Source organism: Drosophila kikkawai, chromosome 2L, assembly GCF_030179895.1.
Source record: "Drosophila kikkawai strain 14028-0561.14 chromosome 2L, DkikHiC1v2, whole genome shotgun sequence".
Lineage (NCBI taxonomy): Eukaryota > Metazoa > Arthropoda > Insecta > Diptera > Drosophilidae > Drosophila > Drosophila kikkawai.
In genome coordinates, this window is record NC_091728.1 from 2584872 (window position 1) to 2611841 (window position 26970).

Here is a 26970-nt window from a genome sequence, read left to right on the forward strand (position 1 = left end):
TTTATCATTTTAAGTTTCTTTTTCTTTAAATTCTAAAAAACAAACCCTCTTCTAATCTTCTTTAACATTAACAAACATATATTTACTTTTTCAATTTCGAACTTAAGCCTAAACACACACTTTCAACTTTGACTTAACAAGTTAGGTAACATGAATTTTTAAGTTAATCATACACAAAAACAGTTGTTGTGGCGATAAGCTAAACTTCTTCCCCATTTTCCGTGGGCTTGGATGGCTCCGTTTCAGCCTCAGCCTCAGGCTTAAGTTCAGCCTCAGCCTCAGGCTTAAGATCAACCTCATCCTCGGGCTTAACTTCAGCTTCAAACTTAATTTCAGCCTCAGCTACAGCATCAACCTCAACTTGAATCTCCTGCAGCTCCTGTACGGCGTTGTCAGCTGGCGGTTTGGTGATCTACAGAAATAGTTACAATACAATAGGGGCGAAACAGTCAGCATAGCCTTGGCATTATCATAGTTATACGTTTTCCATTCTTCAGGCACATAATACTTATCGGATTACCATGCAGTTAACATGCAGCTGTCTATATATATATATATATATTAATATATCTGCGTAGATGGAGCTCAGCATGCGCATTACCTACAGTTAAGTACGTTTTAGGTCTTAGCCTAGGGATTAGTTTTAGGAATATATATATCATAATATCTTCGTATGGACTTTACCACATTAGAAACCGCATGAAGGGCGAGGGTACGAGTATTTACTTAGAACCTAGACTTTGGAACCCATTTATATATATATATATATTTCTACTATATATCACAAGATGGTTTTGATTTTGATTTAGATTTTGGTTGTCCCCGTTTTGTTTGTTTTTTGAATGTGATTTTGATGTTAGTTGGTGTGATTTCGTTTTAGTTTCAATGGGTTTTCAACGGTTTGATTTTGTTATTGTTCTGTAGAAGTTGTTGAGTTAAATCGGAGCCCGATTGGCTGCCAGTCGATCTTACTTTGAAGCAGCGAATGTGGAAGTGATCGCACATCTCAGAGACCTGCAAATAGTTAACATTTTTAACTAAACATTAGAATATAACTTAATATTACTTACCACACCAAAGCCATAGTGCCAGTGAGCTAATGTTGAGAATATGGTCAGACTATAGAGAATCCATTTCTCAATGTCCTTGGGTAGATCCATGGCAAACACTGTTTGGTAGTAGGGAAAACAGCACACAGCAACTGTGGCGGCCAGGGGCCACATCAGCACATTGAAGCCATCGCATCGCGTATCCGACATTTGGGCCACAATCAGGCGGCACTTTCCATAGGAATTTTTAAATTATTAACTAAAATTTGTAAAGAAAACCAAGACATACAGCAATATTGGAGAATATTGTTCCATAGAGTATCCAAAGAATACGAGGATGCGAGTTAATCAAATCATTCCTGGAGAAGAACGACCAGATCAATGTAATCACAAAGAGCCAAAGAAAGGCAAAGAACGGACGCAGCATCTCCCACATGGGTCGCATTTTGCCCGTCTTGTTTTTATAGGAGCTAAAAGAAAACCATATTTTGTTCTTAAATTATTTAATATACCTTCAAGTCAAGACTGTCATACTCACAGATAGATATTTCTGGCAATAATAGGATGACTGCTGACCATACCAGAGCCAATCAGAACCACCTCAAACATATTGGCGACCGTGAAACCATACATGCTAAAGCGGTAGATCTCTGGGCCAAAAATAGTGGCCACAAAAAGCATGCCACTGACGCCCTAATAATAAATTTAGTTATTAATTAAAAATAATTGATTAAAATAAATTAAAAAGCAATTAATGACTCACCCACATGGTGAAGTCATAGCCCCAGGGCAAAAACATAACTCCCGTGTTATACTTTTCCACATGCGTCAGGTAAAAATTGAGAAACACGTTCCAAATCACAAAGAACATACGGATTGGTGGCAGATCATCCGTACCAAATAGTGAGAATATATAAATGGGTATCAGAGCCGCCGAATAGGAGTCCAAACCATGATCAAAGAGCTCCCCCAAGGGACCACTCGTTCCAGTTCTACGCGCCTGCTTGCCATCCATGCCATCTGAGAAAAATAAATTATAGATATTTGATCCTTGAAATATTCAAATCCCTTTTGAACTCACCTAAATTATAGTAAATGAGTATATTAATGGCCGCCACTGTCCACACCCAGGCTGGCACTGTGTTGCCTTTGGTCATATCATTGGCCGCCTTAAATTCCCAATCGTAGTAGGCTATCAGTATAAAGTTGATCACAGTCATGAGAAAGCCCACAAAGGTCAGTACATTGGGTGCCAGCCATTTTGGAACAAACTAGGGATAATTATTGGTAGTTGAAAATGTTTCTTAATGTAATAAAATATTAATATCTTGATGTTTACCTTCACGCAATAGTTCCAGAAGGGGTGCATCACATAGACACTGAGAAAGCTCGTGTCTATGCTGCTGTACTGGGGGGTAAGAAATTAATTAAGGTATTGATTAGTGAGAAAGTTCTGTGGAAAGTATTTTTCCATTAAGTTTAATATTCTTTCTTTGAGGGAAAAATAATTGGAAAAATATAAAAATTCTAATTGAAAGTGAAATTTGTATAATCAAGCTGATAAAGATTTGAAATTGATAATATTTCAAAGTATAATTAAGCCAAGATCCTTGAAATTCTCTAAATTTAAAGTTAAGATGTTTACCAATCTCTCTCCTGCTGTCTCTTTGTAATCTTTACAAGTACAAATTCCACTTTTGATAGTCACAACCCCATACTTCCCATCCAAACCCCCACTATCTTTCTATCTGTCACATTTATTCATATATATATACAAGACCGGAGCTTCAGCACATTGTAGCTCTCCATTGACAGTTCAATGCCTTCTCATCCTCCTCCTGAGCTAGAGGCGAACGTTTGCAAAACATTTGTTTGCTTTGGAACTTGCTTGGTTATCACCTAATTGATGACCCACAGGCTGTATTAATACATTAAAATTTTGATAGTACAAATTTCGACACATTCCGAACCCAATTAGGCTGTACTAACCGGAACTAGAGTGAGTCGTGAGTGCGATTAGCTATCTGTCTATTACACAGAAAGAAATGTCTACAGAATGCGGGCAGCCCAGACACGTTAGTACAACCATATCTTATCTTAGTAAAGACGATAACAAATAACACAATCTTATGGTTTTTGTTTAGTAATTGTAGCAATTTCATTTGGCATATCTTGGCCATTCCACTTGAATATTTATGAATAGAGTTGTAAGCCCAGTTCCCGGGCACTTATAAAACTCATAGATTTACTTTTTTGGTGTAGTTCAAAAGCTTAAAATCAATAAATGATTACCCATTTACCTAGCAATATTTAAAATTTAATTTAAATTTATAGAAGAGTTTAATAAGGATGTCCTGGAAACTTTTAAAACTTCCAAAATAGCGTTGTTGAAATTGTTGGAAAGTCGAAATCTTAAGAAAAAGGTTCAAAATCAATGAATGGGAATCTCCATTCGCTTTGATATAGTTTAAATTTAATGAAAACTTATGGAAATATGTACTAATCACTAAGATAGGTTGAAATAATTTCCCAGAAACTCTTAAAATATCCAAGTTAATGTTGTTGAAGTTGTTGGAAAATCTGGGAACTCTAAGAACTTCCATAATTTTGTGACTAAAGTTGTTGAAAAATCGAAAAGGAATTAATTAAGAGTTGTTTTACTTCTGTTTTATAGTTAAAGTCCATTAATAATACTTTAGGTACTTCAGAGTAAATATTTCCTGGAAACTCTAAAAACTTCCAGCTTAAACTTGCTAAAGTTGTTGAAAAATCGAAAATGCCGCGAAAATGGTTTAAAATCGATGACGGAGATTTCCCGCTTATTGCTCTATAGTTAAAATTCAATAACAATTGGTGGGAGTGTCCGCGGAGGTGGGTACTTTCCAAATAGGACATTGATTTTCAATGGTGACCCCTCGGTTTGGGGTTTGAGAAGCCCAACCATGCCCCTCCACTCACCTTGTAGCGCTCGAAGCCCCGCAAATGAGCCTCGGACAGATAGCGCATGCAACCCATTTTGTTGATTTGTATTTTGTACTTTTCCCAATATGCAATTTGTAAAATGCTTTCGCTGTTCCACTTGCTAGTTGCTTGGTTACTTTGTCAATACAATTGTGATAAGAGAACTCTCCTCTCTCTCACTCTTTGGCTCGGAGCTTGCACTTGGATCGAATCCCGGGATTATCGCGTATCGGCGGGCTTGACCTTTGAATGGGTCAGATGGTTACTATTCCCGGCATTATTGTATAACATCAACGGATCTACACTCAGCATATACGAGTGTATATGATTTTCCCGCGTTCCGTTCACTCGCGGCTGTCCCCGGAATGACAGTAAATTAAATAATCGCCGCAGCACGCAAGCTGCCGTTACTTCGGCGTGGAGGAGAAGGAAGAAAACCCGGGACGGAGACGTAGGCACGCAGAGTCACACACACAGAGAAAGAGAGTGACAAAACCAAGAAGAAAGAGGGAATATTCCGGACGCGCCGGCGACTGAACGGGAACTGCGGACTTATCAGCCGCTGAAGACCTCAGGCGCTTAATTCGGGACGCCGACTGCGTCGACTTGGGTTCCACAAAAACAAATCCCAGTGCGCAGAGCAACAGTGATGGCAAACTGGCGGTTTGAAAGGAGACGAATCCGGGCTTAGGGTATTTTCAATAAATTTAGTTGTTTTAAATATTTGCTAAACTTAAATATATATATTTTCTAAATAAATAGCACAAATTAGATGATGAAAAATTACTCACTACACTGAAAACTTGGTTTATTTCTAAGGTCTGTGTAGATGATAAACTGTTAAAATTAAAATGTTCCAAGGATTACTACTTTTAAATCATAAAAAGGTGCAAATTTAACCTGAAATTGTTACCTTAAATATCTTATTTAATTTTTAAAAAATTAAAAAACTCTAGAGACTTGTATTTACAATTTTTTCTTAATTTTTTGTACTTTGAAATTTGTATTTCAAGCCTTCTTAAGGAATTTAAAACCTACAAATATATTTTTAAAATTTATTTCGAATTTTATTCTTACGAAAATTTAGTTTTAAAAGATTTTTTTAAACAAATTTTACAAAAATATTGTTTTAAAGGATTTTCTTAAAAACTTTCTTTAATTTGTAGTAAAACCTTCCTTAGCCTTCCAAAAATAATATTTGAGGAGTTAAAAACTTTTTTTGCCTTACCTATTTAATCGTTTTAGTGAAAAATTAGTAATCTCGGACATCACTAGCGCACACACTCTTATCGCAACGAGAGATTGTGTGTATGTACTATAATTTTTTATTTTTTTTTTTTTTGCATTGAATGAATGTGAATTGAAATTTGTAAAAAGCCGAATAGATTGCTCCCACTCCATGAGCAGCAGCAGCACACGGCCGTCCAGCGGCTACGGCGACCGAGGAGAGGTTATCAGCTCCACAATTTCCACAGGCAGGCAGCAGCAGCAGCGAGACCATAATCTCGGAGGGAGCTTGCTTTGTGGGCTGTTGTTTATTACAATTATAAACGTTAATGACCGACTCCGGGTCCCGGCCGGATCCGTTCGGATCGGATCATCATGCTGCGTGTATTATAGGCCCACTAAATTTAGATCGAAGCCGTGTTTTTGCTTAATTTTAGTTCAAGTTCGGCAGATAACCTCCATGGGCAGAGCGGGTTGCTAACGGGGCAGAATCGAACGGAAATCGAAACTTGAAGATTAAAAAGCACGCAAAGGGGAAAATATGAATAAACCATAAGCTAAGTAGTTTAACCTTTTAAAATGATTTATTAAATAATTTAAACATTAAAACTGGAGGAACATTAATTTTTAAAGATGCAAATTAAAATTAAAACCTCAAATATTACCTTTTAATTTGTAATTTCAACCCGCTAACCCTCATAAATTATTAATTTTACTATCAACACCTAGAATTTTTTTCATAAATATTCAAATCTTTTAATCAACAATTTCCACAACAATATTTCACTTAAACGAATACACAAATTTCACAATTTAATCAACTTCTTCGCCACTTCAACTTGTTTACGCACTTCAAGTAGCTCCGAGTCATAAAACTTATTTCTGTATTAAGATAACGTAATGACTTTCTTATCAAACACAACACAAAATTGTTAAATATGACGGGAACTTTCACCCATTGGCAGTATAAGCAGCAGCAAATAATGTGTGAATGAAGACTTAAGCCTAGGATTTTTATTAGGTCGGGGTTTTTCCTCAGTTTTAAGGATTCAGACTCTAATCAATTCAACCATCTGGAGGTCTCCGTGGCAGTCAGACCCTCGGAGCGCAGACGCTGGAGCATCGGGCGGTATATGTCGGGTGTGAAAGGCAGCAGGACACCGCGTTCCTGGATCTCACCTGGGAAAATATATTAACAAAATGAGTAAAAAGATTTGAAGATTTAAAAAGTGTTTAACCTTAATATTATATAGAAAATATCGTTGATTAAACTTATTTTTAAACTTTAAATCCAATATCTCACATCTATCGAAACTTGGTCGATTTATTTAATCGACTTTTGCTTCAAATATCGATAAAGAGTCGATATACCCATATTTTTTCTAAGAATACCTACCATCTAGTATCATTTTGGCGGCTATGGCAGCCGGTTTGCCCACTGTCATGGCCATGGCAGAATGTCCTTGAGGCTGGCCGTAGACCACAAAGTTTATGCCACGCTCCTCGCGACGACCATCGGGCCAACGGATGCCCACCTCATGGCGAAGCACCACCAGATCGCGTTCATCGCGTTCTGGAAAAGGGAGAAAAAATTAAAAATAAAATCTAAATCTTCCTATAATTTAAATTTTAAATAGATTAAAAATTACAAAAAATCTCTATCACTCACCAAAGGCCAGTCTCTTGGACAAATAATGACTGAGCGTGTCCAGGGGAGTGTTGAGCTTCACCACTGGAGTATCATCCAGCAGGCCCAAGCTTTCGATGCAATCCACATCGCCAATCCGCTCGTTAAGCTTCTGCTTTAGATTCTCATAGAAGATACTCGAATCCGACATGCCCAGCAGATGGATGACCAGCTGACGCCATGTGACATCCGGACCACTCGGATGCAGCAGGGCGTGCGGCTCGGCATCAATTAGACCCAGCAGCTGCATGGGCTTAATGGACTCCGAGAAGCCCTTGTAGCGAATGGTGCCACGCAGCAGAGTGTGAACATCCTTGCCCAAGCCATACAGTGAACCATATTTGGTGGAGTCCCTATTCGGGAATCCTTCCAAGGCAAAGCCAGGCAAGAAGTCCAGGCTGCGATTGCTGGACATTAGTTCGCCGCCACCAGAAATCTCCACAATCTGTCCACGACTCAGATATTTGGCAGCCGAGAGTGTGTTGAGGAGGACTCCCCTTGGCGACCACGAGAACTTGTACCGGAGGGCATTGTTTGAGTGCTCCGGCGCAGGAAGACCGCCGCAATAACTCACAAAGGACTCCACAACAGCTCCTTTTTCCTGAACCTCATGGATGCACTCCAAGGCCAACAGATGATCAATACCTGGATCCAAGCCCACCTCATTCATGATTGTCACACCCTTGGTCTTGGCCTCGTCATGCAAGCCGGAGATCTCATCGTTGAGATAACTAGCTGTGACCATGTGGGTGCCCTCCGCCACGCAATACCTGGCCACCATGCCATGGAGACTGTAGGGTAGCAGGGAGATCACCACATCGGCCTTGCCACACAGCTCCTGAAGGTGTCCCGTGCTCTCGTTCACATCCAGATAGACGCTGTCCACGCCCGCATATTGCTGGGCCAAACGATCGGCCTCCTCCTTGACCTGCGAGCAGACCGTGATACTCACATCCTTCTCGCGATGCAGCCACTCCACCAGGGGGGCAGACACCATGCCGGCACCCAGGACAAGGACATTCTTGTTGGACTCGGATCTGCCCTCCATTTTGTGACGCGATCGGTGGTTCTGAGAGTCACGGAGCTCCTGTATGTACTGGAAGCCCTCGGTCAGCTCACCATTGCTGGCGATAATGGCCTGGGAGAGATAGGTAAAGGCTAGAGTTAGCTAACTGATAACAGATCCGCAGATAAGCGGTCACAATGCACTTGAATGAATAAATATAAATAAACCTAGAAACTCACCGACTGAATGGGATAAGAGAACTGCTCCTCCGCCAGCGGCTTCTTGGCGTCACTCTTGATGATATCATGGACATGGGGCGTCAATAGTTCACCAAACAAATCCGTTGCCTCCCTGGGCAATTGCGTGGGCATATTATCAATAGAACAGACCAGCACTCCAGGTCCCTTAAAGCTCTTGGTATCCTTATTCCTATCCGCATCGTACAGGCAAAATGGTGTATCTATGGTCGTGCATTCATTCATGAACTCAATGGAGCCACCCGGATCGGCGGATATGTCACAAATGGCCAGCATGCGATGCGGCAGGGCGGGACTACCCTTGCTGGTGGGCAGCCAGGGTGTATTGGCGGGACGAAGCAGGTTCTTGGCATCCGGAATGCTGATTAACTTAGGACTGCCCACGGCCCAATAGATGCCATTCACAATAACAGAGGCGTAGGGAGCAATCTTGGTGCTAAAGGTGGATATGTAACGCTCGGGGAACTCATCGTACTCTTTGGCATCGAAGCCGCCGCCCTCACGTCGCTCCAGGTGATCCGAGCGACTCACCTCGCAGCCGTACAGCTTGTTTTGGTCTGAAATGTAAGAGGATAAATTCAAGTTTTACTACTTTTAGACAACTTTTTTCATAGTTTTCCAAAAAACCCTTTTAATTCCAACTCACTTCCATGCTCGGCCACCTTGCGCAGCATCTCTGGCGGCACATACTCAATGGGCAGTTCCGAGAACACTTCCTGAGCTCCTTGCGACACATTTCCCGAGCCCGTAAACACAAAAGTCAGCGGGCCAATTGACTTGGGCATCATGCCCAGCGAGATCTCGTACCCACAATCCCGGATAGCTTGTCTAGCCATTGATGAGTTCCGATAATTGTGAGCTGGTCCGATGTGCATGAAGGGTGTATGGTGACCCAGGGCCAATAGACGAAGCCCAATGCCATGGAGAATGTTGACCATGCCAGCCACTCCAGCATATTTGCCAAAAGCCACCTGGCGAGCTCCGCGCTCATCGATAATGCGTTCGTAGTCAATGAGACGGATTTTCTGGAAAGAAACAGAGTTGGACATATATTAAATATATCGGAATTTTCCCCTCTATATTCATCTCTAGTTTGAGATATACCTTTTCCAAAATAGCATCCAACAAGGGCATATTTGATTCCTGTGCTTTTATGGTATGCGAAAAGAAGCAGTACGTCTTGCCCGGAATCAAGGCATCTATGGGCACTTGCTTAACACCAAAAATCACAGAGGCATCGCTGATATCCTCCTGAATATGCGCACCAGCTTGCATATAAGCCTGGGAAAAACAAGGAAATATAAATATATAAAGAAAAAATATTTTAAAAATATTATATATAAATCTATAAAATAAATATAAAAATTTCAGATGGCAGAGATGACATTCAGTGTAAGTAACAAGGGATTTTTAAGCATTATAAGGATTTTTAAGAATTATAATATTTGGCCTAATATCTAGTTAATTAATTGCTCGTTTTAATTTAAATTTGTAGAAGCTAAAAAACTTTAACTTATTTAACTTAAATTCACAAATATTTTGTAGTTCCTTTTCTACAATTTTATCAATTTAATCATTTAATCAATTTATTATTTAATCAGTTGATAATTTATATTTTTAAGTACCACAATTAATTTGAATCACTGTACTTAATACACAAAACTAGTTATTTGTGGTTAGCAAAATGCTTTTAATAGTAAACATCTCTTTTATAGTTATTATAATGCTTGATTGAAATCATTCAACTTAATCGTTGTTCGCCTCACGTGCCTCCTCCTCCTATCCACTTGAGAGATCTGTTGAGCTATATAATCTATACTTTATAGATTCCTTGAAATCATGGTATTTGAACGATAAGCTCAGTGCTTCCCTTATACGCCTTATGCTCTCTCATCCTCGTTTTGTTTTTCACTTGGTTTCAAGGCCAGCCAATTGCCAAATTTAGAGCTCCCATAGAGAGGGGCTTATCATCCAAGTTTTTATATTTATGATGCACAGCACTTTGGGGGGCGTGTGTCGCGCAGTACAATATACATTATAAAGACGGCTGACTACCGCGATATGATTTCTAGGCAGCGATTAGCCGTTGCCAACAGGCCATGGAAAAATACGTCTTACAGCGGAAGGAGATTGAAGGATTAGAAATTCCCATATATGTTACGATTCTCACCTGCATGGGATATGCACGACGATTGGAGGGCTGAACGATGACCTTGACATTCTGCTTGACCAGCTTCTGGACATGGGTGGGCCCAAATGGAGCTCTACGCTCCCAAACCGACTGATCCTCACGGCGAATGGCAATCACGCGACTCTGGGAAATGGGGAATTTAGAAAAATTATTATAAAATAGAAATTGGAGTATCTGTTTAAGGATAATCTTCAGATATTATTAAATAGTTAGCCATCCATCAATTTTTACCATTTTTAAATTGGTTTTCCCCAAAAATGTATATTTTTCTTAAATTTTAGGTCAAATTTTTCCATAGCTGGTTAATGCTAACGGATAGTTTAATCGGATTCAATCTTAAAACTCATTTTTCAGATGTTTTTCCGTTATTTAACATGTTTACAATAAATAAACATAATTAATAAATAATAAAAAATACATTTAATAGAAATATAAAATAAATAATACATAGATCAATAGCTTCCGGGCTAATCTTCACTTTAAATTTAATTGGCACATTTTAACCAAAGCCGAAACGTACTTTATATTTTATTATATTTTAAAAATTACTTTTATTATTCGTTTTAAATTTATATTTATGTTTTTCAACAATTCAAAGTTGTATCTCTTTATATATTATCTTTTAACAGTCTTCCTTTATAATCTCATTATGAATGCAATTTCTGAAAAATCAACACACTCACATGTCGTTGTCTGGCCAACGGATGCGCGATTATTGCGCGCTGTTGAATCGCTCTCCACATGGTTCGTCAGCTTTGTGGGATCAGTTTTGGAGCAGAATTCCTCAAGTGCGAATTTTTTTGGGGTTTTTTTTTTTGCAATTTTCGTAGTTGGTGCTTCCGAATCCGATCCTCCTTCTCTGAGTTCTCGCACTCTTCTAAAAGGCATCGGCAGAGGCGGCTACAGAGGCACCTCTAATCAGCAAACCGCCGTCATAAATCCAGCGATAAGCCGCTCTCCATCGTGCATCTCCTCGGAGCTGAAACGAAAAAAGAATAAAGTTTGTGAAGAGAAGAGAGCTGCTCTGTGTGTAGCCTGTTGATTGCCAAGGGAGCCGGGCAGCCGGAGATCTCAACTTGGATTTTCAGCCTGAAAATTTTCCACTCTGATAAGAGTGGCCCGGAAAATTAAGAGAATATCAGGATGGCTGACCTCTTGGAAAATATAATATTAAAAATATTTTTAATATATATTTTTCAATATTTTAAGTTTAGATATTTATGGCATTTAACTCTTAAAAATCCAGATCTTCCAAAATATAATGCCATCCGATGTTTCCTTGTAACATATTATTTTTCCTGAAAATAATTGCACTGTGTAAACACTCTCCTTTTCTTAGTTTTAAATTCTCTTTTCTTTTTCTGTGTTAAAGCATAAGTTTTATTTTTGTAATTGCATCTTGGTTTCATAGTTTCATCGTCGTTTCACATCATCATCATCATTTTACTATAACAGTTTTTTTGTTTTCTTAGTTGGCTAAAGTCTACAAACTACTTGGAAAAAAATAAATATAAAACAATAATTGCATTGTTGCCTTAAATTTTTCAGGTAAAGCACAAAAGTCGAAAATAAAAAAGGAATAACAATTCGTTTTTGTTTTTTTGATTACGAAAAAAGGGGAGGAAAGCTGGATCCACATCTTAATTCTCTACAGCGCTGGCGCCTCGGGCAGCAGCGATGTGAAGAAGGTGATGACAAAGGTGCGCACAACGGAAATCACAGAGTTATTGGCATTTGGTGGTTCCACAGCCACGGCCATGGCTTCGGCAGACACATCGGCAGCAGCTGCATCGGAATTGGCAGCTGTTGCGGTTGCCGGAAGAGCAGCATCGGGTGCATCCTGCCCAGCAGGAGCTGCTCCCTCGGCTGCTGCTGCTGCTGCTGGCACAACACCCGGCTCATTGGCCGCCTGTGGATCATTGTTCTCGCGCTCCACAGCCGCATCCATCATCCGTTGGATTTGCTGCACGGCAGCAAAGGCGGCAGCAGCATCGCCAGCATTATTGTTACGATTAATATTGTTATTATTACGCTCGCGTCGCACACGTAAGATGCCAATGTGATAGCTGCGGGATATAGAAAACCATTTAGAAGCTGTAAATACAACAATTAAGAGAGTTTACTCACAGATAAATGGCCCCCGCAATTAGCACCACCAGCATGCAGCGCAGCGGCGAGGAGTTAAAGTAAAGCACTGTCACAAATATGGCCAGGCGCGTGAAGCTAAAGAAGCTATCCAGCCAGTCGCGCATCTCAGGCTCCTCCTGAATGTGGGGGAAATTGGGTCTAGCGAGCGGGGCAGCTGCCACCTCTGCTGGAGGAGCTGGTGGAGCAGCTGGAGCCGGTGCAGCCGCTTGTGCAGCTGCTTGGGTCTCGGCCAGGTTTGGAATCCGCGCAAATTGAGCAAAGAGAGGCTGTGCCAGCAACGAGGGTGGTTGTGGTAAAATTGGCGTAGCGGCGTTACTTGAACCGGGCAAGGAAGAGCTGGAAAAAATAAACAAATTTCAGTTAAAGAAACTAATAATAATAATATTTGTTTAACTAAACCAAAAACAATCTAATATTATGCTGTCATTGCCAAAATTATAAAGAAAACAAAAGCAGAGAATCTCAGCTGATAACTAAAAATAAGTCAATGTTGTTTTGCAAAAGTTTGCAGATAAGAAAATTAAAAGATTATTTATTACTGAAATTTCCAGTGAATTAATTAAAAAATATATATATAAAACCCAAAATAAAAGTTTACTAACTAAAAAAACAACTGTCACTTGAATTCCTTTAAAATTTCACTCACCGTAAAGCCAACTCCTGCATATACTGGGCATAGACCTGCTGCATCCAAGCATTGTACATTATCGCCTGCTGTTGGAGCAGGGCTTGGGGATGATGGGCACTGGCAGTGGCAGCGGCCATTGGGCTACCACTGGAGGCAGCCGTGGCCATGCTGTGCTGCCAGTACTGCGTCCAGGGATTGACATTGACTGCCTGCTGTGCCTGCTGCTGCTGCTGCTGCTGGTGTTGATTTACGGCGGCCTGACGCCTTCGAAGCTCATTGGTGTTGTCCAGTGACTGTGGTGGCACTGTGTGCTCCTTGGTCGGAGCTAGCTTAACTGGCGGCTTGGGTATATTCTTGCTGGCACACACCAAATGGAAGATATGATGCTGCTGATAGACATCCTTGTAGCTCCTTATAACCTCCGATATCTTTTGAGTGTCGTCGAGTAGCTTGCCAGAGTAAATCAGTTTTTGATCGTGTATTTCCTGAAGAAAGAAATTAAATAATTATAATTCTAAGCTTGGTATATGTAAGCCAAAAGCTTAATTAGTTCTTATCATAATTAACTTTGATAACATGAACCCTTTATCAGTTACCTAAACTTAATTATAACATTTCTTAACCGTAACTGTCATTAGTTTAAGCTTTAATCCCAGCTGCATGACGCAAGTGCATGACGAATGCTTTAAATTACAGTGTCTAAATTCACTGACGTGTACTTGCTGCCTCTGGGAGCCCACTCGCCATCCCAAGACGCAAATAGCCTCCAAGCACTTGTATGCTAAGCGATGATGATAAACAATAACAAAACAGTTCGATAAGATAGGCTCTCGTCTCGGTACCCTATAAACTGACGTAAAACTATATAAAATACAGGGTGTCCACCCACCGGTTTTCCAGGATAGACCAGCGAGAGTTGCTTCTTCAGGCGCTGCACCGTCCAGCCGAGATCGCTCTCCACATTGAGGTCGTCATACTGCTGATTGGACGATTTGATCAAGAGTCGGACACTGGAGGAGGCACTGGGCGCCTCCGTTGTGGCGGCGATTTTTTGACGCGCTGCAGCATCGCAGCCCGCAGCAGCAGGCGGAGCGGCGGTCTCCTCCATCTCGTTGACCTCCGGGGGAAGCACTTTCTATTGCTAATTAATAGCCACGAGCGGATAGAGAGTGATAGCCGCCGCCGCTGGTCTTGATTTGCTTTCGCTTATTTCGTTTTTTTCGAGGGAGCTCTCAGCTCTCAATTTCCGCAGGCACTGTGTTTGGTCGCTGCGCTGCGCCACTTCCTCTATTGCTCTCGGGATTTTTCGTAATTGTTTTTATACCGACTTTGACATTTGGATTTTGATATATTTTTGTTCGCCAGCTGTTTTGTTGTTTTGCAGCTGCCAGCACAGGAATTATTGATTATGAAACGAAGTAAACGTTCCGCCAGCAGTCAAAAAACTCGTCTCCGTTATATTCTGAGCTGTGGGATAGAGATGAGCGGTGGTCACAAGGCTGCGCCAGTAGCAGGTATTTTTAAAGTCACTGTTTAGGCTTACGTTACAAGTTGGGGTTTTTAGGCACTGGAAATGTATGTTAGGAACTTATTAAGCTTAAATACATTTAAATTTAATTGTTCTATGCTTGAAAACACTTTAAAAACGGTTTAATTTGGTGGTAAACAACTTAATTAATGATTAAAAACAATGATTATGCGCTCATCACTGACAGCAACACTTGTTAATTTCCATGTACTCAGCAACAGGGTTGCCTTGACTCTCGGTGCTGCCAACTTGTTTCAACGTGACGTGTGTTTTTATTGCGTGTGTATAACAAATTAGACGTTGAAATATTTGAATGAAGAAAACAAAAAACTTATTAATTTTCAAATATATAAAATAAACAAAAAATAACCGGAAATATATTTCAAGGTCTGTTTTACATAAGGTTTTCGCTGTTAACTGACCATTAATTGCATACCTCGTATTTCAAAATTATATTTTTTTTAGTATCCAAGGGTTTTTAGGAATATTTTACCCTATATTTTGCATCTCCTGTTTACTTTAAATTATATTTTAAAAATTATATTATAAAATTAATAATTTTACAACCGTGACACGTGAGCACGACCATCGCCGGTTCGTGAGTATCGGTGTCATCACTATTACAAGTGCATCTCTGATAGCAAAAGCAAATTTGTGCAAGTTTGTAAAATTGTCAAAGGAATTCATAGATTTTTAGCTAATTTACGAAAAAACACCTGATGGAAAATAAGTCAGCAGTGTCCGCTCTCCAGGAATTCAGCGCCAAGTCGAAGGTCTGCCCACCCACATATGACTTTATCGACGGCGAAGACGGTGGCTATGTCTGCAAAGTGCAAATGATGGAGATAGAATCCTATGGAAATGGTAAAACTAATTTGTTTAAACTAGCTTTTAGCTTATTTTTCACACCCTTAAATATGTGCAAATATTTCAGGCCGCTCCAAGCGCGATGCCAAACACCTGGCTGCTGCCAATATCTTGCGGAAAATCCGGAAACTGCCCGGCGCCGCCAGTTTGCTAAACGACGTGGAGATCAACGAGTGCGATGGAATTGGCGAACTGGCAAATGAGATGACCAATCTGAATCGGGACATGCTGAAGGAGCTGCGCGACTACTGCGTCCGCCACGAGATGCCGCTGCCCATCATAGAGATTGTCCAGCAGAGCGGCACACCCAATGCCCCCGAATTCGTGGCCTGCTGCTCCGTGGCCTCGATTGTGCGCTATGGGAAGTCGGACAAGAAGAAGGATGCTCGCCAGCGGGCGGCCATTGAAATGATGGCCGTAATATCTAATGATTTGGACGCCCTCCGTCCCGACCAGATGCAGATGGTGACCACAAAGCCATCTGAAGTAAACGATGTGATAGAGGATGTGGAGACGGAGCGCAGGAAGAAGTTCACTACCTACAGAGAGCTGACGGATGCTGGTATCACGGATAACACGGGTCTGCGCCTCTGCGATCGCCACAACTACTTCAAGAACTTCTATCCGGCTTTGAAGGAGGCGGCCTTTGAAGTCATCAATTCGGATGAGTACATGAACACCAAGGACCAAGCGCTGAGCCTGCTGAGCGCCCTGAAAATCACACCGACCATTGGCGTTGTAGAGTCGACTTCCATAGAGCCGCTGATGAAAATCGAACTAAATTGCGAGCTCGATTGCCTGTTTCTGGGATTCGAAAGTGAAATTTTTGGCAAGTTAATCGAGTATTTCAAGGACATGTTGGTCTGAAATCTGGAAAGCGCAAATCCATCAAAGGTCCACTGTGCAAGTGGTGTATATAATAACATTTATTTTTAACTAGCTTCGGCTTACAAACTACGCAAACTGTCTCCTATATTTACACATATTTCGGTTAATAATACAATCTAAACACCACTCTGGAGTGGGGGCGTAAAACAACATGAAAAGGTGATTTTTATTTAAGGTCGTCTTTTGTTAACTTTGTACAATATACATTTTTGCTAAGGCAATAAAGATTTAAGCAAAGATTCCGTTTACAAAATTTCAATAACAATGATGACACATTGTTTTTGGCTGTCACTTTTCAAAAAGGGGACTTTCCCCTGTATTACACAGAACCCATTATAGATTGCAAGTTGCAACCCTGTTTTTTTTTTTTTTATGAAAATTAAATTAGAGATGGGCTTTTGTCGTAAGAAATTTTTAGTATACAAAATATTATTATAAAAATTAACAAAGTAAAATATATTCTTAAAAAAAATAAACAAATTCATATTCATTGCAAATTTTTGCCATTAGGTTTCTGAAATAAAATATACAAAAAAATAACTAAAATGAAATATATTCTTATTCATTGCACATAAATAAATCTTTCAAAAAAATGTCATTATGAATATGAAATAAGATATTCGCCTTAATTTCGCTTCCAAAGCTACAATATTTACAAAGAAATTCATCCCTAAAAATGATATTCTAAATGTTGTATATAGGTATACTTATATTTAATGTAAAAATAATGGTATTAAAGTGATTTTTGTATTGAACATAAAGGTTATTTGTGAAATTTGATTGCATTTGGGATTCTGGAGATGCTGACTCTCTTTCACCTGCCACAAAAGGTAACGAATAATTTTACTATTCAAAAAAATAGATATAGCTATGTAAATAAAGGCAAAGCCAAAACAATTGCTGCTCCTCAGTAGCTGATCTTCTTGCGCAGCTTCAGACTAGATTGATGCGACTGCTGATGGTGTTGCTGCTGCTGCTGCTCCCGATCCCTTTCCCTGTCGCTAGACACACGGCTGCTGACACCTCGAGCCAAGTGATGGTGCCACTGGGAGGCAGTGGCTGACGGCGCTGTGGGCGTTGGAATTCCCGAGTCACCCGATGTTGAAGGCGAGGCCGAGGATCCCGCCGATTCACCAAAGAGCCGACGGGAGAGCTTAAAGCTGCCGCTGGTGCTGCTGTTGCAGCTGTTGTACCTGCTGTTATTACTGCTGCAGTTGTTGTTGTTGTTGGAGATGGGCGGTACCACGCCCGCTTGAGTTGCTCCCGAGGATGCTGTGGCTGCTGCTGCCGCCGCCGCCGCTGTCTTCCTTAGCAGCTTCGTGTTGTACTCGTCGCACTTGTCCTTGTCCAACCTTGTGGAGCTCAGCGATCGCTTGTTCCGCTTGGCCGCTCCAACCAGGCTGTCGTGCTCGATGATTGCCTGCAATTCGGCGGCACTGCCACGCCCACTAAGCCGGCTTGTGTCTGCAGGATGGGAGGAAGAAGAAGGTGGAGTAGGAGGCGGTGGTGTGGATGTTGAATTATTATTATTCAGGCTGGTTAACTTGGTTTTCGGCAGCGGATTCGAGTTGAGATCGAGCGTGGCGGATGCGGACCGTGTGGCTATATTAAACGCAGAGGAGGAGGAGGAGGACCCACCACCACCACCACCAGCACCAAGGAGCCCCATAGTGGGTATGGCGGATACGTCCCGATAATAACGAGCCGTGGCCACCGTACAGGGCTGAGTTTGTGCCGCTGCCGGAGCCGTTTCCCCTGCATTTGGACGCTGATAGCGAATTCGTGACCTTCCGCGGAGCGTCATGTGGTGATGGGAGGCACGAGCAGCACTGCCACGCGTGGGCGGAATGGTGGCCGAGCTGCCGGCACCACCACTGGCAGATACCACGGGTATCTTGCTCTCGTTGATGGTGGCATATGGCCTGAGCACCACCACCGGCTGCTCCTGCTGGGCCTGCTGATGCTGTTCCGCCTTTCGCAGATGTTTTAGCTCCATTCTGGGCGGTGGAGCAAGCGTAGGGAAGCACAAGAAGAAAAAAGGGGTGGGCAAGAGAAGAAAAGAGGGAAGAGATGGTGTACGGGGCACAGGAGAACGGTATAAGTCCCAAAACACACACAGACAGTCTTACCAAAGACCTTATAATAATAAGATGCATAGCGCCTTACACTTGAAATCCCATTTTGGGACAAATTTCCCATAAAAGAGTATGGTGTTAAGCATCTTTTAGCTTATACTGTCTTTGGTTTTACTAAGAGAAGAAGGGCTATGGGGACTTCGGTTATTTCCGAAGTTTTAAGAATAACCTTGCAGATTTTGAGAAACTAAAAATATATTTAAAAAAAAAAAAAAAAAAAAAAAAAAAAAAAAACACAGAAATAAATAAACATTTTAATTGAATTTTCAATAAACAATCTTAAATAAATCGGAATTTTTACGAAAAAATAAATCGATATACGGTTCGAATCGAATGATACAATTTTTATGATATTTTTCAGATATTTTTGGATATAATAAATATTTTAGCGTTAATTGAGATCGTTTTTGATATTTAAAAATGTAATATAACAATGTGTGCTATATTTTCTATATTCTATTCTCTCCCTTTAAATTTCTATGATATACAAAAAATACAAAAATAATCTGCAAGGATATTATCCAAGTATGTATACTCCATTATCCTCCAAAACTAAAAATATAAAAATACAATAAATAAAAGCAACAAAAACAAGGCCAAAACATATGGACAAAACATTCAAAATACATTTTCAGGCAAGCTGTCAGCAGCATAATTTTGATAATTTGTTGTTTATTATTTTGTTTCTTTTTTTTTTGCTCAACAATAAATACTTTTAGTTTAATTTTGGGGCATGCACAAAAACAGAAATGCAAAATAAAGTGCTGAGTACAAAACAAGTATTTCAAAATGTAAACTAAGATTAGCAGCTAAAACATAATGTTAACGATTATAGAAATAAAATTCAGGATTAGTGTAAAAAATAAACGCCATTCGGGATTAACTTGGTGCGAATCATAGTTGGATAGAGGGAAAGGGGATAATAATTAAAAGGGTATTAAATAAAGTCGAACTCATATCACACGAAATGAATTTAATTTATATTTATTTTATTTTTATGTTCAATCAAAATTTTACTAAAAAGATGTTTAGGCATTTTAAAAATTTTCAGGAAAACCATAAAGGTTTTTAAGAGATTTTAAAACAATTAAAATAGGTGCTTAACAAGAAGCTACGGAATTTTATATTACATACTTTTTAGAGTAATTTAAATTGGTTTTAAAACTTGACAGTTATTTCTGTGGCAAAGTCTAAAATATAATTAAATTTTTAAAATTAATCAATTCGACTGAATATATAAAAATCCGCAAAAACCGTTTAAAAATAGACGTTTATTAACTAAATAAAATCCATATTATTTTTGACTGATTCGAGTGAAAAAAGTTCAACATTTTGTATAATTATAATATATATAATATGTACAACTGCTAAAACGTAAGAAAAAAAGGGACAAAATCAATCAAATATAAAATTTAGGGACAAAATCAATCAAATATAAAATTTAAGTACAAATTCAAATGCAGAGCCGCACACGTAACGAAATCAAGGTTCAAAGTAAACAATAAGAGTTTTCGAGAGGGGAGTTTTCAAGGTACGACGGGCAGGGGAGGGGACTTTCGGGTATCCACTTACTTACCTTTTGCTATAGATCGCCAGGCTGCGGGTGCGACTGCTCCCCGAACTGGCCAATATATTGTTAGTGGTATTGTTGTTATTATAGTTATTCAGGGAGTTGCTTAGATTACTGTTGTTGTTGTTGTTGGTGCTGTTGCCGCCACTGAGGTTACTGCTTCCATTGTTATTTAAATTGTTGGCCAATAAGACGCCTGGCCCCGTTCCTGAACTTGTTGCCAAACCAGTTGAAGCTGCACTAGCCTTTAGAGCGGCTATAGCCGCCACACTGCCACTGTTGTTGTTTCGGAAGGGCTGCGATCGAGCTCTCGTGTGCCGTTGATTCGAGTCCTGCTCGCTGTGGGTGGATTAATAAAATATTTATTAGTATATATAAATTAAATATTATAAATATGTGAAGAATATCTGAGGAATATGTAAGATGTAATGCTTACCTATTGCTGTTGACATTAACGGATCGCGAGTGATGATGCCTTCGCAGCGCCTTGATCTGATTCAGCTTGTCGCCCTGCGTCTGGGCCTGCTGTTGCTGTTGCTGCTTCTTCTCCAGCGCCGTCTGCGTCATTCGCACAGTGGAAGCGATCGTATGACGCGCTGCCTCAAAGACATTAGCACTGGGCTTTCGCAGCTTCTTCTCCGTGCAGCTGGGCACCTCGACGGCAGGTGTAGCACTACTCCTATTCGCATTTGGATTAACCAAACGTCGCAGAGAGGTGGCAATAACAGTGGATTTATTGGCAGCCGATGGAGATTTCCGGCGTCGTGTCGATATGGTATATCCCGAAGTCAAGGATGGTTCTGCTGGAGCACTGAGTGTATCCGTATCGTTGTCATCGCTGCCATTACAATTGGGATCTTCAGCGGCTGCTTGCTGGTACAAGGCATGTTCATCTCGCTCCAGTTGCCGCTGCTCGGAGAGCTCCTCAGCCGTGGGATGATCGGCGCTAGCAGCATCCAGTGTGTCCAGGTCGTGTAGGTGCATGGTATCCACACGTTGCGAGATGCCTTTGACGCGGGTCAGCAGCAAGTCCACATGCTCCGCGGAATTGGCAATTGTGGATACCTCAGCCAGTTTGGTCTTTAGCTCCAGGCTATTGATACCGTAGGTGTGCCGTAGAATGGGTAGATTGGTGCGGCGTCGCATGCGTTCGCCTTCGGACCAAAGCCAGCTTTGTTTGCTGAATTTAAAAAGATATTAAATTATATTGAAAACTAAGAAAGATTCTCTTATATACTCACTCCTCCATCCACTGCTGCTGATGGCCAATAACTGATCCCGGCCTGCAAAGCCTCAGCCAGGCTATGGACTCCAATGCCGTAAACCCATAATGCTTCATTATATATGCTCCAATGAGGCTGCCCGTCCTGCCCAAGCCCGCCTTACAGTGCACGGCAATGGCACCCTTGGTTGTCTCACAAATCGAGAGGAACTTTTTCATAATGGCATCGCTAGGCGTACTGCCATCGATAAAGAACAGATCCTTGTGATCGAATCCGGCATTCTCAAACGATGAGGCATGGTAGACCTTGGCATTCAACCGGATGACGGTTGTGACATTGTTCTCCCGGAAATAGCTAAAGTAGCGTTCGGGTGCATGGCAAGGATAACCGTTTGGTAGGGTTTTGCTCTTCTGATGCGGTCCACAAAAAGCAATAAACTTTTGTGGAACAATCCAATTGAAATCGCCATTCTCCACGCGTTCAAAATACTCATACTCCTCGGCATCAAAGTCGTTGAAGTTGAAGAAACCCGCCTGCAGTCCCTTGTGGACAGCATTCAGACAGTCCAGCAGGGAGATCTTAAAGCTGCTGGGTCCGTAGCTGGCATCACAAAAGCGCGTGTAGGCGGGTATTTCGCCGGCAACAAGCGGCCGATACGCCTCTTGGGGGGTTTTGTTAAGGTAAATGATCTGGAAAAGATAATTTTTAATTAATTTGCGAAAATTCTATATAATCAATTGCTGGAGAGCACTTACTGCATACGAACCAATCAGGTAGGCCGCATTGAGTCGCTTGGCTGGATTCATGGAGGTGTAGTGGACAATCTTCTTGTTCGCATGGCACTTGGCGTTCAACTTGGTGTTGAGTTTCATGCAATACCTGTACAGCATGCAGATATTCAAAGGTCCAAAGTCATTGTAAAAGTTCTCGTAAATGTATTCCTCGTCTACGTTAAAGTAGTGAGTATTTACGGTGTTCTTTGGCTTGATGTTCTTCTTGAAGGCCACAAAGTATAAGCGGTCTGTAAATATATCATATATATATATCATATCAATCAAATGAGAGTTCATTGCCCACATACCTTCCTGCATCTCTGATGCACAGACCAACAGATCTGAGTTGTCATCGTCCAACATCATGGCGGGAACGGGGCGGGTAACGGAAGCACACGAACGACTGTTTGGCGACTGTAAAAGATATAAAATAAAGAAAAAAGAGACACACTTTATAATGGTTTGAAATCTTCAGAGTTAAAACTCTCGCTAAGAATGTCTTAAGTCACTTTTCTGGCCCACACACACTCGCATTGATTCGCTAACAAGCTTCCGCTTTGATATTTCTTACTAATTTAATTTTATAAAAAGTATTAGAGAAGAGTATGTATCTTTAAAAAGACAAAGCTCCGATAATATCTATAAGCATAATTAGACAAAATAAAAACCTAGCTTACAAAGCACGTACTAGTTCGTGTTTCTCTAAAGATTTATGTCTAATGATAACCTTCTCTAAAGGGAATTTTCCATTTCTACTGACACGCTTTCTCATTTCATAAAGGCTATTTTCAGCACTAAAATCAATATAAATCTAATTAATTATAAATACCCTACTAAAAACCTTAATATATAGTTAAAAATAGGTTTATAATACTGTAACCTTTAAATTCAATTAAAAACCCAGGGCATACACAAGTCAACAACGCTATACAATTCCATCTTAATGATTAGTTCTCTCCCAGCGCCCACACCTCTCTACAAAAACCTGACTTTGCCTTAATTGGAATATGACAGTAAATAATGTTTTCCGCAAAGGGTGTTCCACATACAGCTATCCATCCATCCATCCATCCATCTGTCCCGGCAGAACGAGTACATTTAACGTCTTTTATACACATATCTGTAGAGTGGAAACATGTGTTCAGTTTTACCAACTTTATGAGTGTTTCTGTCCCCTCTGTCTTTCGCCACCCCTAAGCACAATTCCCTGCCTTATTTGCTCCACTTTTTCTTCCGCCTAGTGTAATGTAGCTGATGTGGGTTACCATATCGATATGCATATAGCCATCAGTCAGGCACTCATTCTATCAAGTCGTCAGTGGTCCGCAGTCCCATAAACAAAGGCCAAAAAGGTGGGGAAGGAAACCCGAATGGGGAAACACTCTTGTGGAGAAGAGTCTTGGGGAAAATCTAAGAAAGTCACGTCTCTATGCAAATTTATGAGGAACAAAAGGGATGTCCATGACATAATTTCTAACGAGTTTATTGCCCCGAGGGTTAGGTTAGGGATAGTTTAAGTTAATCTATCTTAACAGTACAAAACGAGGTATTAGTTAATATATTATATATTTTAAAGCAACAAAATTAAATATTATGCCAAAAGTACAACCCTAGTATTTTAGGTAGAAATGTAGATATCAATATGATATTTTTTTAAGTTTTTCTTTACCAAAGAATAGTCTTATATTTCAAGTAACGTGAAATTCGCTGGAGTATTTTCTTATCTAACAATCCAACAATCTCCTGAAAATCGCAGCCCGGAGCCTTACCAGGTATATTTTAATGGTCAAAGGTATATTTTAATGGTCGGGGTGTTTACGATGTTGACCCTTCACCAAAAGTGTTACGCACACACACCCCTCACTCCCCATACTCGCCCATATATGTACATATGCTTATGAACACATGTAAATATTCGATTTTATGCTAATTTTTAACCTTTTCCAGCAGTTGGCGTGCCTTTGCAGAATTCTGAGACCCAGGTGGGTCCCCAATATTCCTTCTACCTTGTAGCAGTGCTTTATGCACTTCCTTTTCCTGACTTTAAAGTTGAAAAGTCAAGACGGCGAACGAGCAAGCGCTTTTTATGGCACATTTGCATGTTGGCCAAAAGGCTTTGGATCCAAACTTAGATCTCTATCGGATTGGGAAAGGTGTACGACGAGTGTGTGTGCTGCCAGGCATATCGCATGACATTGGGTGTTCCTAGGCAAACGGAAACTAAAATAGCTAAAGATATCAGGATATATAGGGCAAGTCATGGCCCGAAAGGAGGTGAAGGAAAATGAATTAGTTGCCAGGTCCTCGAGGCGTAATTTCGTCCGTGTAAATCGGTATCGTTCTGACAATGCCCTGCTGCTCGAAGGCTATTACACAGGTGAGGAAGGTACACATTTGTTATAATGACTTCTAAGGGAAATCAATGGGTTCTTCAATGGCTGGGTTTATTTGTCTTGTCTATTTCATTTACATTTTGTTAGAGGTATTATTATTATTATTTTTTTAAGAATTCTTTTTAGTTCCGAAGAACAGTTTATCCACAGGTAGGGAGAGATATACAAAGGTAATAAACTAATTTTAAATACTCGCTGGCCAAAACATGCCTGATGTTGTGGTCTTTATTACCGAGGACGCCCTCTAGCGGCGATTGCCAGCAAACTGTTCAAATCTAACTGTGAACTCCGCTCTTTTTGTGTTGTCTCCACATTTCTTTCTCTTTTACACACACACACACTTTAGTCCCCTTGTATGGAGCATCAAAGATCACTGCTAAATATAGCGGGAATATGCAATTTACTATCACCATCTCTCTTTTACCCATTCACGACTTTTCTGGAGTTGTCAAACATTCCAACACAGCTCCCACGTGACGACACAACTTCATATCAAACGCACATTCATAATCTCTATGTGCTGGCTTATCTCTTTCTCTTTATGTATGTATGTTTGTATTTGAACATAAAAAGTAAACATTAAAATGCGATAGAAAGCAAGCACTGTAGCTTCTTTTCTATCCCTTCTTCAGTGCCAGTTGGAAATTGAGACCTAGGCCATTTGGTCGTTAAAAACAATGGACAAACAAACGAGTTTTTAAAATTAGCCCTGTGACGTCACCAGAAAATAAAAAGCACAAAAAAAATGACAACAAAAGGCGGTTAAAAATAAATGGAAACCAACAGCGATGGAGAGCGAATAGCGTTTATTTTTCTTTTCAGCCAAGTTAGTTCAAATTGGAAGCGGTTTTCACAGAGATTTTTGCCGCGCTCGGAAAGCACAACAAAAACAAGACACACTCACACACACGGTTTACAACGGCAACAGCAGCATTCACCTGCACCCCACCCGCCGCCCCCTCCTATAGTTTCCCGCGCATGCGCTGACTCTCTCACTCAAAAGCGCTCTCTCCTGCTCTCCCTCTCTCTCTCTCTCTCTCGTTTACACTTGTGCTTCGCTTTGGCGGCATTTGTATGGGCGTCCCGCTCGCTGCTGGCATTTATTCATGTTTGTGTGTGCGTATTATTAAAAGCAACCAACGCATTTTTCTACTAAGATCCCAGAGAAATCGAAAAGTTTGGGGAGATGTTGTGTTGTACTGCGTAATCAACTTTTGGGGAATAATTTCTGGACTATTTTCGTGGCACACAAACGTACTTACACCCCCATTCAAATAGGAGAGCGAGTCGTTACAGTTACACAGTTTTTGTTGGTACGTGGCTGCCAGCAACTATCCCCAAAGGGGGGTGGGACGGATATGGTGGGAGAAGAGGGATAGTAAGAGGAAGACTCACCTAAATTGTGGTTTCACACCGTTGTTATTGTTGTTGCTGCGATCCGCTGTGTATGGATATTCTCGAAACGGCAGGAGGAAGAGGAGTAGATGGGGGAGGAGAACGGAGAAACGGGGAAGGGAGCAACAGCAGCACCAGCTAATAACACCCACACCGCTCTCTGCATAACACTTGAAATTTTTACTAAAATTTAACTCGTTTTTGAAGGATTTTGTTGTTGTGTAGGAATTTAGTCAACGAATATTTCACATCGGATTTGTTGTATTTTTTTGTTTCTGTTTTTAAGTTAACAACATTCTCAACGAGAGCTTTTGCACTTTGATTCTCTGCCCCCTCTTCTTGTTTTCTTTTTGAAATGGTAATTAACGGAAAAACAATCAAGGTCTTGTCAGTTTGTCAAGACTTTGTCACTAGATATTGCACTGGATAAAAACACCATATTCTTGTAAGATTTTCCCGGCGATTTGTGTATTTCTCCCGTTTCAAGTGGAGCGACGGATACTGTTCGAAAATTGGGGCTTGTACCAGCCAGTGTTGCCAATTTAGCTATTCAAAACCTAAATATAACGATATTTTTTGCCCAAATATCGAAATCGATACTTTTGTTTGATATTTTTCGGTATTTTCTCCTTGGTCACTCTGAATTTCAAAGCAAACTGTTACTTAACATAGAAATGCTCTCGATTACAGAATTTGGCTCGTTAACAGACTTTGCTTATGGACTTCCCAAATTGAGCGGGCGTTTAACAGAATTTTCTGTTAAAATGAGAGTTTAACAGAATTTGCTTATGGAATTCCCAAATTGAGAGCGGCTCTCTGGCTAGCGACAGTGTTGCCAATTTAGCTATTTTCCCACTATATCTGGCGTGTTTCAAAACCTAAATATAACGATACTTTTTGCCCAATATCGAAATCGCCATATTTTTGTTTGATATTTTCCCCTTGGTCACTCTGAACCTCAAAGTAAAATGTCAAAACAAAGTTTTACATGCTTGGGGTCGAATTCTCGTTTTTGGGGTCGAATTCTCGTGTAGAATGTAAAAT

At 40.5% G+C, this 26970-nt stretch overlaps 5 protein-coding genes across 8 annotated transcripts; 1 reads left to right on the forward strand and 4 right to left on the reverse strand.

The window, feature by feature from the left end:
- Positions 1–55: 55 nt before the first annotated feature.
- On the reverse strand, positions 56–4582 carry LOC108079618 (ethanolaminephosphotransferase 1). 2 transcript variants are annotated; one of them, XM_017173993.2, is made up of 9 exons: positions 4008–4582; positions 2389–2457; positions 2131–2320; positions 1813–2069; positions 1588–1742; positions 1339–1519; positions 1071–1280; positions 973–1014; positions 56–412 (listed from the first exon to the last, which is right to left on the reverse strand). In XM_017173993.2, exons 1-9 carry the CDS (start codon positions 4062–4064, stop codon positions 200–202), a joined length of 1374 nt encoding a protein of 457 aa, XP_017029482.1. In that variant the 5' UTR covers positions 4065–4582; the 3' UTR covers positions 56–199. The 2 variants fall into 2 exon arrangements, 1 of the variants encoding a protein (XP_017029482.1); XR_011445917.1 differs by having other exon boundaries at positions 307–412; positions 685–1014; positions 4008–4581.
- Positions 4583–5974: 1392 nt separating this feature from the next.
- Positions 5975–11307, reverse strand: LKRSDH (lysine ketoglutarate reductase/saccharopine dehydrogenase). The gene is made up of 8 exons (XM_017174051.3): positions 11062–11307; positions 10358–10501; positions 9292–9468; positions 8834–9212; positions 8170–8744; positions 6907–8062; positions 6634–6810; positions 5975–6416 (listed from the first exon to the last, which is right to left on the reverse strand). Exons 1-8 carry the CDS (start codon positions 11119–11121, stop codon positions 6298–6300), a joined length of 2787 nt encoding a protein of 928 aa, XP_017029540.1. The 5' UTR covers positions 11122–11307; the 3' UTR covers positions 5975–6297.
- A 593-nt stretch (positions 11308–11900) lies between these two features.
- Positions 11901–14262, reverse strand: Herp (Homocysteine-induced endoplasmic reticulum protein). Its single transcript, XM_017174075.3, has 4 exons — positions 14044–14262; positions 13173–13639; positions 12506–12862; positions 11901–12444 (listed from the first exon to the last, which is right to left on the reverse strand). Exons 1-4 carry the CDS (start codon positions 14260–14262, stop codon positions 12027–12029), a joined length of 1461 nt encoding a protein of 486 aa, XP_017029564.1. The 3' UTR covers positions 11901–12026.
- Positions 14263–14481: 219 nt separating this feature from the next.
- Positions 14482–26414, reverse strand: Cdc14 (cell division cycle protein 14). Of its 3 annotated transcripts, none has more exons than XM_070283291.1 (7): positions 25927–26408; positions 22447–22552; positions 22121–22386; positions 21384–22054; positions 20579–21322; positions 20149–20481; positions 14482–14621 (listed from the first exon to the last, which is right to left on the reverse strand). In XM_070283291.1, the coding sequence occupies exons 2-7, from the start codon at positions 22502–22504 to the stop codon at positions 14561–14563; spliced, it is 2133 nt and encodes a 710-aa protein (XP_070139392.1). In that variant the 5' UTR covers positions 22505–22552; positions 25927–26408; the 3' UTR covers positions 14482–14560. The 3 variants fall into 3 exon arrangements, with proteins under 3 accessions (XP_070139392.1, XP_017029475.1, XP_017029476.1); XM_017173986.3 differs by lacking the exon at positions 14482–14621 and adding an exon at positions 17129–18434 and having other exon boundaries at positions 25927–26414; XM_017173987.3 differs by lacking the exon at positions 14482–14621 and adding an exon at positions 17734–17901 and having other exon boundaries at positions 25927–26406.
- r2d2 lies at positions 14966–16674 on the forward strand. The gene is made up of 2 exons (XM_017173988.3): positions 14966–15546; positions 15617–16674. The coding sequence occupies exons 1-2, from the start codon at positions 15402–15404 to the stop codon at positions 16414–16416; spliced, it is 945 nt and encodes a 314-aa protein (XP_017029477.1). The 5' UTR covers positions 14966–15401; the 3' UTR covers positions 16417–16674.
- Positions 26415–26970: the final 556 nt, after the last annotated feature.